At 37.9% G+C, this 13,538-nt stretch overlaps 1 protein-coding gene across 1 annotated transcript; it reads left to right on the forward strand.

Moving 5' to 3' along the window:
• The first annotated feature begins 5,982 nt into the window (after positions 1–5,982).
• On the forward strand, positions 5,983–6,924 carry LOC127186482 (olfactory receptor 24-like). The gene has a single exon (XM_051142830.1). The coding sequence runs from the start codon at positions 5,983–5,985 to the stop codon at positions 6,922–6,924; it is 942 nt and encodes a 313-aa protein (XP_050998787.1).
• The last annotated feature ends 6,614 nt before the right edge of the window (positions 6,925–13,538 follow it).

The following is a 13,538-nucleotide window of genomic DNA, read 5'->3' on the forward strand; positions in this document are numbered from 1 at the left end:
AATCTGCCTATCATAATGTTCTACTTGTAGGTTTCTAGGCCCCTCTGGATCCTTCTACTTTGCTATTCTCCCATGCTTCTCTCATTTAGAGTCCCAATAGGATGTTCTCCCCTCTGGTAAGTGAGGCTTTCGTGGGACATGCCCCTTGGGCTAGTATGCAGATATAAGTGAGTATATAACCTTCTGGCCAATACTCCTGACTCTTCCCTCAGTCTCGTCTTAAGAGTGCTAAGATTACAAGTGCCAGCCGCTACATCCTATTTTTTTAATGTGGGTTACAGAAATTAAAATCAGGTCACTAAGCTTGCCGTGCAAGACTTTTGCTGGCTGAGCCAGCTAATGGCCCTGAGGTTTATAATATAAAATATTTAGACTTTGCACAATGAACAATAATGAGAAATCCAAAGGTATCATACAGATACTAAAGCTTCTAAAAGTCATGATTTACCCAGATACGTTTCCTAAATAGTCATACTGCTTCAGGTGGTTCATGGAGATCCATTAAGGTTATGGAGGCTGTAGCAATGCTTCCACAGATAAAAACACTTGCTACTCAATCATGAGGACCAGAGTTCAGATCCCAGCACCTGTACCCTGTGACTCATTAAGAATGTTCCCTCATAATTTGAAAAATGTCCTTAGAGTTCCCTTCCCCTCCAAACAATAAATATATCAACTCCTGTACAATTTAGAAAATATAGATGGCAAACATACCCTCTAAATTTAGAATTCTTGGATTAATTTTACTGCCTGCTCTCTATAAAATCCTATCTGTTGTTCTACTAATTTCATCATGCCTTCACTTCCTATGTGACAGAACATTCATCTCTTAGGGTTATTATTGTAAGTGGAAAGGGATAAAAGAAGTTAGCATTCCAGGTATGTTGCAAGTTTGTGCCTACAATCCCAGCTAAGCAGGGAGTTAAAGAAGAAGGACTGGAAGGTCAAGACCAGCTCATTACTTATCTAATCCAAGGCCAGCCTTGGTGGCTTAGTGAGACCCTGACTCACAGTAGAAATATATAAAAAGTCTAGCCTGGGTATGTTATTCAGTAGTAAAACTCTTATCTAACATTTACATGACCCTAGTTTCAAACCCCATTGCTACAAATAAGCAACAACAAAAAACAAATAAATAAACTATTTAGTGGCTATTTTTATAGGAAGCACTTAATCAAAAATATTTTATTTTTATGAAGAAATTATGTTTCTGCCTTTGTTATCAGAAATTTTAAGGAGTCTCACAGGGTCACTGCATGTTATTAACAAAATCTATATGCCTTAGTAGAGTTCTTGGTCATCTTGATAAAAGACTTTAAGAATAGACACAAACAAAAGCTTGAGGACAACGTTATGAAAATTGAACGGGGAAAACAGTAGGGCAGGCAAGCTTTAAATCCCAGCATCTCCATGAGGGAAAGAAGATGGGGAAGGGAAAGAAAAACAATCCATTTTCATTAGGCCATAATGAATGCCAGCTACCCTGTGGACAAGCATTTAAGGGGCCAAAAGGGGAGCTTAGGGAAAGAGGGAAAAACAGCAAAGAAACAGAGAAAGCATGCTTCAGGCTCTGATCAGCACTACTTGAAAGAGACAGAAGAGAAGGGGGAACAAAGCAGGTATTTCTGATTCAGACCTCAGAAAGGCTGAGAGACAACAGAACCTCCAGGTGCCTCATAGAGACAGTCCTATGAAGCAGAAATTTTGTGAAGAAAAAAGCAAACTATCTCATTAAGTAGCTGGTTCCTCTATCTTTTTAGAAGGAATTCAGTGGACCCACCTTCTAGGGCTGGTCCTGCCTTCCTCAAGGGTTGTCCTTTATCCACGTCACTGACCTATGAAATAGATGTCATGTCTTCACCACAGCCAGAGATTTTACTCACTTGACTAAAAGTAGTCTTCTCTTACTGGATCTTCACTAATCCTGTGCCAGTTTTATTATCTAGATAAGATAATTTCTACAAAAATTAAAAGCCCCAAGCGGACTTAATTTCAAATGTCTTGAATTCAGGGTCTGTGTATTTTCAGGTTATCATTCCAATCAGGAAGCCCAAAGCTTGATATGTGGCAATCACCAGTAATTATTCCTGTTGTGAGTAAATAAATACCAATGAGGATGTGAAGATAACAAAGTAACAGAAATTCAATTGTTTTCAGGTTGGATCAGGTAGAAGAGAAGGGGTACTTAGGTATTACTTTAAAAATAATAAATTCAAAGCTAATAGGACCCTTGATTTAAGAGAGTTGTGTAACCAGAAACTTGAGTCCATAGCTACCCTGTGTGATAATAAATTTAGAAACCTGCCCAAAACTTTTAATGGTTTATTCACAGTTTGACTCAACTAGAAAGACAAATAGTTCAAATTTTCACTCCTGGGCCCCTGCTGTGGCATGAGTGTCAATGTCAAGTGTTTTCCTCAATCTTTCTGTCTTATTTTTTATTAGTTATTCATATAGTGTATTTTGATCATATTCATTATCTTCTCCCAACTCCTCTCTGATTCACCCCTACCTTCTTCAGCTACCCAAACTTTGTTTCCTCTTTAATCTGTAACCCAAGTCCAAATTCTGTTACCCATGTATTTGTAACAGAATGTGACCATCCACTGAAGCTTGTTCAACCTTCCAGGAGCCATATCCTTAAAGAAAACTGATTAGCCCTGTACCAACAGCTATAAATTGCCAGTACCTCTTTAGGTACTGGTGGAATTATGTGCCCACTTCCCCATCTATGCTGGAATTAAGAAAAATGAAATTCTCTGGTAAATTGATGGAGCTGGAAACAATCATTTTTAGTGCGATAACACAGACTCAGAAAGCATTACATTTGCATGCTAATATTTAAGTCTTCAGAAAATATATATATACTGTTTGACATAGACATACTCATAAGGAAATAAGTAAGAAGCTAGCAAGGGAATTTTTGAGGGAGAGGAGAAAAAACAGTGATATAAGGGAGCAGATAGGAATAATGGAACAGGGGGGCTTACTCTTTTGCAACAGGGTCTTTCACTGAATCTAGAAGTCACTGATTCAGCTAAGCTGACACCAGTGAGTTCACTGAAGCCCCTTTTCTCTGAAATCCTGGCCCAGGATTACATATACTCATCATGTGAAAACTTGTATGTGAGTTTTGAGTGTCCAAAATCAGGCCCTCCATTTACACAGGAAGTATGTCATCAGCTGAGATATCCATCTCCTTAGCAGTTTCCATAATTTATAGGAAGCCACAAGGCAAAGCATGAAGATGTGTGATTTATATTTTGAGACAGGTTAAGGAGTCCTCCTGCAGGATTATTTATTTAGCCTCAGCTTTCCTCCACTATCTCTGTTCCTTACAGAGATACTTGCTGCTGCTCCAGAAGCTGCGACGGCGGCTGCAGCTGCTGCCAGTATGATGGTCATTTTTTGAGTTCAAATTTAAAGAATATAGCAGTAAGCATTCCATCTTGGGGGTTTACCATGCAATAAATGTAAACTCCACCCATTTGACCAAGTAGAGTTCTTCATTTGTAGGTTCATTCTTTTCATATATGTAGCTCTAAAAATTTTGGACATTGTTCAATCTGAATCTTTTTATGTCTGCTTTCCATCCTTTTCCTGTCCTATCCCAATCATGAGTGGAATAAGCACATGCTCTTTCTTGCCTTTTTTCCTACCTAGGTATTTATCAGGAGGATATAGCTGGATATTTGTAACAAGGGAATGATACATTTTTTGAATAATTTTTAAATAACTAACATTTCTGTGGGTTTTTTCTTTTCCTAAACATTTTTGTGTTTGCCATTTTAAAGAATTTTTACTGATTATTTGAGAATTTCGTGAAACTATACAATGTATTTTGAGCATGACTTGTATATATATTTTTTAATTTATTTGAAAAAATCTTCCTGTGTTTCATAATGACTACACTAATCTTCACTACTATGTAAGGGCTCCTCTTTCTCCACATTCATACCAGAAATTACTTTGTTTATATTTTTTATTTTTGCTTAAGGCAAATTTTCTACATGCCAGATTGGCCTCAATATCATTATGCCAGCAAATTGGTTCTTGAATTCTTGATTCCCCTGTCTTGACCTCCAAAATGCTGCACTTATGTGTACCATGTCTCCCTGTCTTTCTGGGTTTTGGTCTTGTCATTTTCTTATTTGTTTAATAATATGCTACCTTTTCCTTTTTCTTCATTTTAATTATTATATACATAATTTTTATTAGTTTAACATTTATTTATTTATTTATTTATTTATTTATTTATTTATAGATAATCTGGACATTACAGCACATGTGTGGTGGTCAGGGGACAACTCAAAGGAGTCAGTTCTCTCCTTTCACCATATGCGTGTTAAAGATCAAATTCAGGTCATCAGGCTTAGTAGCAAGTATCTTTATATACTGAGTCATTTCACCATCCATTTAAAAAATTATCAGGATATAATTGTTCTAAAGTAATGAGTTTTATTCATACATGTTATATACTTTAACTACACAACCAGGGTAAGATCATTTTTACTGTAATTTCTGTTTGCTTTTCTCTGATAGCTAATGGCTGTGAGCATGTTTTCATGTGTTTATTGATTGCTTCACATTTTAGTCCACCTTCATAACATGCATTTTCTTTTTTTACTATTGCCAAGTATTTGCAACTCAATGTTTTGTTTGTAACATTTTTATCTACAAAGATACTTCGTGGCTGACAATTGATTCATGGATATCACATTTTTCTGGATTTCACTAGTTCATCCTTTAGTAGTTCTCCCTTCAAAAACCTGGAATGAAGTCTAGAAGTATGGCTCAGTGGGGGAAAACACTTGCAGTGAAAGCAAGAGAACAGGAATTCAAATTTCCAGTAGTCATGTGAAAACTGGACATGACTTTGCTTGCCTATACCACAGAGTCTGGGGGTGGAGACAGGAGGATCTTTTTTTTTTTTTTTTTTTTTTTTCAAATTTTTTTTTTTTTATTAATTTATTCTTGTTACATCTCAATGTTTATCCCATCCCTTGTATCCTCCCATTCCTCCCCCCCCCCCATTTTCCCATTATTCCCCTCCCCTATGACTGTTCCTGAGGGGGATTACGTCCCCCTATATATTCTCATAGGGTATCAAGTCTCTTCTTGGCTACTTGCTGTCCTTCCTCTGAGTGCCACCAGGTCTCCCCCTCCAGGGGACATGGTCAAATGTGAGGCAGGAGACAGGAGGATCTTAGTATCACACTGGCAAGTGAATTTAGATGAAATGACAACATTCAGGGTCAGTAACTCTGACTGAACAAAAAAGAAAGGAGAGAAAAAAGCAATAGAGAGCAAGTCAGTTAGAAACTGTCTCAACAAAAAAGAGGGCAGGGAGGAGAGAAAGCGGCAGGGAGTAAAAATATCCAATGCCTTCTTCTCACTCACACAATCATGTACACACCATGTGCATGTGTATACTTTGTACAACAAGCACATAGACACAAATAAAAAGCAAAATATAAAAATTTTCAAATCTCTCTTCTGCAGTGTTCCCAGTCAAGAAATTATATACATACAAGTAACATTATATGGTCTGATATAAATTATATTTATATGTTTAGGAATATATTCATAAAACTACATGTAACAAAGGAAAAAAATGCCAGACGCCATGAATCCAAGAGAGTGTGGGGAGGGGAAGGACAGTAAATGGGGGAGGGGCTTTAAGGAAGAAAAGAGAAAGTCGAATATGGTATAATTGTATTTTAAGTTCAAAAATAAAAACATTAATTAAAAAGAGAAAAAAGAATCCATGACACATCCATTTCACATATTTATGTACCATGGGAATATTCGGGGATTTTGAATTTAAACCTCAAAGAGTGAGGTAATATAAACACTAACCGAATTTCAAGGTTCTGTAAATAGCTCAGTTACAAACTGGGAAGTTAACCTGTTTTACCTCCAAACATATCTTCATACTGTTCCTTAACTTCTACTTTTAATACTTCGAGAAGAGCGAAGCACATGGAGCGACAAAACCACACCAGTGCATCTGAATTCATCCTCTTGGGACTTTCGGAGAAGCCAGAACATGAACCTGTCCTCTTTTCTCTGTTCCTCTGCATGTATGTGATCACAGTTGTGGGGAGCTTGTTGGTCATCCTGGCCATCGGCGCTGACTCTCACCTCCACACTCCTATGTATTTTCTCCTGGCCAATCTCTCCTTAGTTGATCTCTGTCTGGCTACCGATACTGTCCCCAAGATGCTGGTTAACATTCAAACCAGGAGCAAGTCTATCTCTTATTCTTGCTGTCTGACCCAGATGTACTTTTTCCATTTTTTTGGCATCATGGACAGCGTCTTAATAGCTGTGATGGCTTATGACCGGTTTGTGGCCATTTGTCACCCATTACATTATTCTACTATCATGAGTCCACGTCTCTGTGGGCTGCTGGTCGGTGGCCCCTGGGTATATTCCTGTTTCATCTCCCTCACCCACATCCTGCTCATGGCCCGTCTGGTATTCTGTGGGAACAATGAGCTCCCACACTACTTTTGTGACCTCACCCCACTTCTCCGGCTTTCATGCACAGACACAACAGTGAACAAGATCTTTGTGCTCATTGTGGCAGGAATGGTGATAGCCACACCTTTTGTCTGCATCCTGGCCTCTTATGCACGAATCACTGTGGCCATCATGAAGGTCCCCTCTGCAGGTGGCAGGAAGAAAGCCTTTTCTACCTGCAGCTCTCACCTCTCTGTGGTAGCCCTTTTTTATGGGACCACCATTGGAGTCTATCTATGCCCCTCCTCTGTGCGCACAGCTGTGAAGGAGAAGGCTTCTGCAGTCATGTACACAGCAGTCACCCCCATGCTGAACCCCTTTATCTATAGCCTGAGGAACAGAGACCTGAAGGGAGCCCTGAGGAAGTTCATCAACCAAAAGATCAGCACAGCCACCTGATCATCAGCAACCAGAACATTGTGGAATTTCTAGGCTGCAGAACCTAAAGTTGGAATTACTTGTAAAGGAAAAGTAACCACTTTAAATTCTGAGTTACAGAAACCCACGTGGCAATTTCTACGTGGACTTTTAACTATTGTCCCATTCTAGTTTCCTTTTATTGTCAATTTGGCACAGCCTAGGATCACCTGGACAGATAGAAACTTGATTAGAGAATTGCCTGGGTCCAATTTGTTTGGGGGCCATGTTGCGGGGTATTAACTTGATTGCTAATTGATGTAAGAAGGGCAGAATATGATAGATACCTGGTACCAACACAGCCTGTGATCCTGGCCCATGTTAAGGAAGCCAGCTAAACATTATAAACATGAGACTTCCGGCAAGCTAACAATGTTCTGCCATGATTGTTGTTTCAAGTTTCTGCTGAGTTCCTTCCCTAGTGTCCTTCAAAGAAATGACTGTAACCTTTGAACTCAATTAGACATTTTCTTCTAATAAGTTGGTTTTGGTCAAAATGTTTTCTCATAGCAACAGAAATGATAACTAGAAGATTCCCCAGATATGGGACCAGTAAATAATTTAACTATCTGTCATATTGTCCTCACAGAAAAATAAGAGTCTCATTACAGATTGGATTTTCCCTACTTCAAAATCCTTTTAGCAAACATCACATGTAATCATGAATTGCTCAACAATAATATCTTCTAAGAAATTTATCATCTGGTGATTTTAGCATTGTAGAAATATTACAAGCTGTATTTACATAAGTCAATAAATAAATTCAATATTTTTATTAATTAAAGTTATTTTAAGATAGTCTTGTACATTTCCACAATATGTACCAACCACTCTCATCTCCTATAAGTTCTGAGATAAAAGATAGAGACTCTTTATTCATCTTCCTTCATTGAGTTATTATTGATAAGGTCAGTCTTGTGTGTACATCAGTGGATGTAACTATACTCAGCTTTAGTTAATAACAGTAATGGTTGTATCTGGCCCAGATATTGGTCGTTCATAGATGTACTTTTTACCCTCCAAATCTTACATACTTTCCACCACCTCTCTTCTGCAATATTCCCTAAGCCTTTATAAATGTCTTGTTTAGTGTGAAGCCCACAAACACCCCTAATTTTTTTGCATCCTGGACTGGTTACAGTAATAATCCCATGACTCTCTTCATTCACTATTTTTTTTTTTCAGGAAGACTCTCTTCTGACCAAAGGTGGGAGCAGATTTTGTCTATGGGTATAAACATATATATTCAGAAGGCAATTTGCATCAAGAACAGCATCTTGATATAGTTTAGAGTGGTGATGGAGATATAGTTCAGTGAGTAACATGCTTGGTTACTATGCACCATGGTTTGGGCTGGATCTCCAGCATTGTAAGACACACAGAGAGATGGATAGGCATGAATGAGATGATGTCTGGCATGACAAAACATATTGTTTCTTTATACCATGGTAACAAAAAGTGCACCATAAAATAGGACTAAGGACTAGAGTGGAGTGGCTTCGTGGATAAAGCACTTGCTGAACAAACATAAGGACTAGCATTTGTATTGTCCATAACCCAGGTGAAGACTGATATGGTTGTACACATATGTGATCTGAATATATGTAGAAAGATGGGAGGTAGAGATAGGAGACTCTCCACAAGCTCACTGACCAGCCACTGTGTGACATGTAGCAGTTGAAAAGCAAGGGGACCTGTCTCAAACAAAGTGTGAAGCAAGGAGCAACAATCAAAATTCTCTGACCTTCACATGCTCTGTACCCTTACTCATACATAGATATTCACACACACACACACACACACACACACACACACACACACACACACCATTATCACCATCATCATAATCATAGTCACACACATGCACACATCAAAAGAGAAATGTAAAATAGTAATACAAAGTAGAATAAATATAAATATCAGTAACAGAGACCTTTACTAAGATTGCTGAGGTTCTTTACAGAGTGCAGTGTATTGTTGTACAGGAATTCCGTCTTGAGTTGACTGAGGTATGCTATCTTGTCCTAACTCTATTTTATGTCTGTCTAGATATAACTTAGCCTTTCATCCCCTCAGAGACATATATATCCACCTTGAAAATGTTTTTAAGACATACCCTGACCCTGGCCATGGTTCAGACATATAAATCAAAGTAACCAATGTGTGTACAAACTAAAACATTAAACTAAACTAACCAGAGAATTTATACATTTAAAAAAAAATGTTGTGTGGTATCTGAAAAATAGTGCAAAGCTCTGCAAAAAGGCAGATGTTACAAGTCTACTTTAACTCCCTTACTGATGTAAAACTCCCAACAATAATGTAACTGTGTGTCTTATCTTTAAAAATACTGTACTCTTGATCTCTGGTACCAAGAGAGACTTTGGGAGCATTAGGATACTCTTGGTCTGGCCATTATTAAAGGACTTTTATACTCTTAACTGGCTTAACTGGCATGGCTGTTAATAGTTGTCCTACATGGAATATTTCTTTCTAAGTTGAAATATCCCCACAAGGAAAGAGTAGGAGAATCATGAGACTTCACATTGTTAGGAAAACTGGAACTTATGGGATCCGTGAGCACCCCTGTCTAAGGATATAAACACATTAAGCAACTGCTGGGAGAGGAGACCCATCAGCCTAGTGTCCACGAGGAGACCCTCCAACCTGTCTAGCTTGCCTACAGATCATACAGAGAGCTCTGACATTTTTGCTTTCAAGGTGTGTCACTCATGGTGGCTTTAGTGATGCAGCTGATTTAAGTCATCTCTGCTCATGTAAGTAACCCCAACAAAAACTCATTGGCTCATTGGGATTGATTTTTGGTGTAATTGTTACTTTGGTCTTTGAGTTCCCTATCCAGGATGAGTAGATGTGTGTGTGTGTGTGTGTGTGTGTGTGTGTGTGTGTGTGTGTGTGTCCAGGAAAAGTCTCATGCATTATGTATTCCTGTGCTTTTATATGACTGACTGGATTTGAGTGATTGCACTCTGAAATTACAGCAGCAGTTGTGTCACTAGTTTTTAGAAAAATATCAGTTGCATTGTGGTCTTACAGTGCCACTGTCATATATGCAACTCATCTTTAACTGTAATGTCATCATTTAACATATGACTATTAAAGACTATTCTACATTTATCTTTATGTGCATAGATTGAATTTCTCTCAACATTGGCCAGAGAAGATTCTTTTTGTAATTGTTAAGACAGACACACACATATGTACATAATTAAGAATAAAGTCTTTACGTAAAAGTCGGCTGACAGCACAGCTCCGTGGATGAAAACCACTTTGCAAGAAGCCTAGACACATTAAGATAATACCCAGAACCCATTTTTAAAAACAGTTATAATCCTAGCACTACTTGAGCAAGATAAAATACAGAGACAAGAGAATCACATGAAATGTCAGCTGCAGCAGAAATAAGAGAGACTCTGCCTCAACAAGCTAGAAAGAGAACTGATTCACAAAACGAGTCCTCTATCATACATTATCGCAGGCGTGCACCCCTCCTCACAGTCACACATCACACACACACACACAAGAATAATATACAAGACAAATAAAAATTGAAAACCAGTGTAAAGTTATGCATGGTGGCACACACTTACATTCCCAGAACTCAGAAAGTAAAAGCAGAAGAGAAATTCAAGACCACCTTTTTCTACTGCATAGTAAGTGCAAGTCCAACCTGAATTACAGGTTGAGACAAGTCCTCACCTGTCTCAAAATAGCAAAGCAAAGCAAAACAAGTATCAACAATAAAATTAACCTAAGATGCTCACCTCTTAAGAAATTGGCAAAAATAAATAAATAAATAAATAAATAAATGAAATGAAAATAAATAAATTAAAAAAAGAGAAATTGACAGGTTTTTTTTTTCTCTTTTACTAAAATCTTGACACCAAGGGAATAGGGTTGGAGAGGCTGTGCACAAAATACCTGTTCTCAACATGTATCCTAAAGGACTGAAATGAGATGTGTGAATGAAAACTTGTGGAAGGATCAAATAATAAGAAAAATAGATTCAGGGCTGGAGAGATGGCTCAGAGGTTAAGAGCACTGTCTGCTCTTCCAGAGGTCCTGAATTCAATTCCCAGCAACCACATGGTCGCTCACAACCATCTATAATGTGAACTGGTGCCCTCTTCTGGTGTACAGGTGTACTAAATACATACTAAATAAATAAATAAATAGAAAACTAGGTTCAGATGCCATACTGAGAGAAGAGGACTCACCCTCTATATCTATAGTGTCTTTCAGTTGAGTTAATAGTCTTCAAAGAAGCAGGTGAGGAATGTCTATATTACTACGTATGCTTTAGAATATCTTAAGTTACTTCTGTTGCTTTGATAACTACACAGACAAAATTAACTGAAGGGAGAGAGGGTTTCTTTTGGCTTATATTTCAAGGGTGCACTCTATGACATCTGATAAGTCACTGCAGCAGGAGCTTGAGGCAGCTGGTTACATTGCATCCATAGGAAGGAAGCTAAAACAGTGAGGACTTGTACTGAGCATGCTTTCTCCTTTTTATTCATGTTTTCCAACTTCATTTAATCTAGTCCAGATAATCTCTCACAGATCTTTCTGAAACATGTTTCTTCAGTGAGTCTAAGTTCTGTCAAATTGACAATATTAATCATTACAGAACTTCAGAAAATGATGAAGGGTAAAGGCACTGAAGGCTGAGAACCAGGAGGCAGTTTTATTGTATGCACACACAGGTCCAGGAGATACTGATCTAAAAACTGAGTTGAGCCCCAAGTTCAGTTATACAGAGTGATGTATTCCCCTTCTTTATGTTTATTGGCCCCCCAAAAACATGTTTTTTAAAAAGTGCTTACTTGGTTCTATAGTTGAAGATTACAGTCCATCATTGTGGAAAAGTCAGGACAGAACTCGCCATGCCCACTACAGTCAAGAGCAGGGAGAGAATACCTATGTGTACCTCCTACACAGGGAATGGTGCTGCCCTCAATGGGACCGTTTTTTTCTATATAAATTAACAATCAAGACAACCTCTCCATGACATCCCCAGAGGATACCCTGACTTAGACAATTCCTGAATTAAGACACTTTCCAGGACATTCTAGATTGTTTAATGTAGACAGCTAGACACTAACAATCACACTTTCACACTTGTGAAAGAATAGATGCTACAGGAGGCAATAGATTTCTTGGGGATTTCATTAACCAAAGAATCTCTAACTCTGCTTAAATAAAGAAAAAAAAATCTCTTCTCTTTCTTTTTGTATCTCTTCTCTTCTTCATCCCTCCTTCTCCCCCTAACCCCCATCTATCTCTCTGTAGATAGATAGATATAGATAGATAATATAGCTACATAGATTGAAAGTTAGATAGATATCCCCCTTTTCTCTCCTCCTTTCCCTCCCCCTGAGTGGTGGCTGAAAGCATCTATGAATATATATATATATTCGTAAGAAAAACAGAAAAAAAGAAACTACAACTCAACTAGAATTTTGTGGTAGAACTCCCATATCAAGTTCCATTTGTTGGCATCAATTTATTTTTATTGCTTTATTCATTATTTTAGGCATTGGAATTGTTAGTGAAAGTGATACAAAGGTGTTTTTTATATCGGTAAAAGGGTAACTCTGAGGCAATAATGGCCAGAATGATGGAACTTTTCTATATACTGATTATAAAACATTAACTTTAAAGGGGCTAATATTTCTAAATGTCATTCATGTTGCCTATATTCTGAAAGTGCCTATATAAGATGTAATTCTGAGAATGATATGATTACACCAAAAAGTCAATTTTACCCATGTTCATTTTCCAAACAGAAATTAATTAAAGATGGTCCTTGAACCACGAATGGTGATGCACAGATACCAGCACCCAGGACACAGAGGCAGATAGATCTCTGTAGGTTCAAGGTTCGTCAATGTAGGGAATTCCAAGCCAAAGCTAAACAGAATGACATACTAAGTTGTTTATCTCAGAGGATTGGTATCTATCATATACAAAACAAAAAACAAAATCCAAACCAAGCCAAAAACCTAAATACCAAGGAAACAAACAACCCAACTGAACACTGAGGCATGGAACTAAAGAAAGAGTTCTCAGAAGAGGAAATACAAATGCCTGAGAAAATTTTTTTTTGGATTTTCTGTTTTTTATTATTAATTTATTCTTGTTACATCTCAATGTTTATCCCATCCCTTGTATCCTCTCATTCCTCCCTCCCTCCCATTTTCCCCTTACTCCCCTCCCCTATGACTGTTCCTGAGGGGGATTACCTCCCCCTGTATATGCTCATAGGGTATCAAGTCTCTTCTTGGTAACCTGCTGTCCTTCCTCTGAGTGCCACCAGGTCTCCCGCTCCAGGGGACATGGTCAAATGTGAGGCACCAGAGTACGTGAGAAAATCATATCCCACTCTCCACTCAACTGTGGAGAATGTTCTTTCTACTTGTAGGTTCTGAGAAAATTTTTTAGTGTTCTACATCCTAGCCATCAAGAAAATGTAAATTTTAAAGTACCTTGATATTTCATCTTACAGCAGTCAGAGTGGTAAGAGACAAAGCATAAATGACAAAAAAAATGTTGGTGTGAATATGAGAAAAAAG

This window comes from Acomys russatus, unplaced genomic scaffold (assembly GCF_903995435.1).
Source record: "Acomys russatus unplaced genomic scaffold, mAcoRus1.1, whole genome shotgun sequence".
In the NCBI taxonomy this organism is placed as follows: Eukaryota; Metazoa; Chordata; class Mammalia; order Rodentia; family Muridae; genus Acomys; species Acomys russatus.

Bases quoted from the DNA above. Each gene is read 5' to 3' on its own strand.
- LOC127186482 (XM_051142830.1), top strand. From the start codon at position 5,983: ATGGAGCGACAAAACCACACCAGTGCATCTGAATTCATCCTCTTGGGA.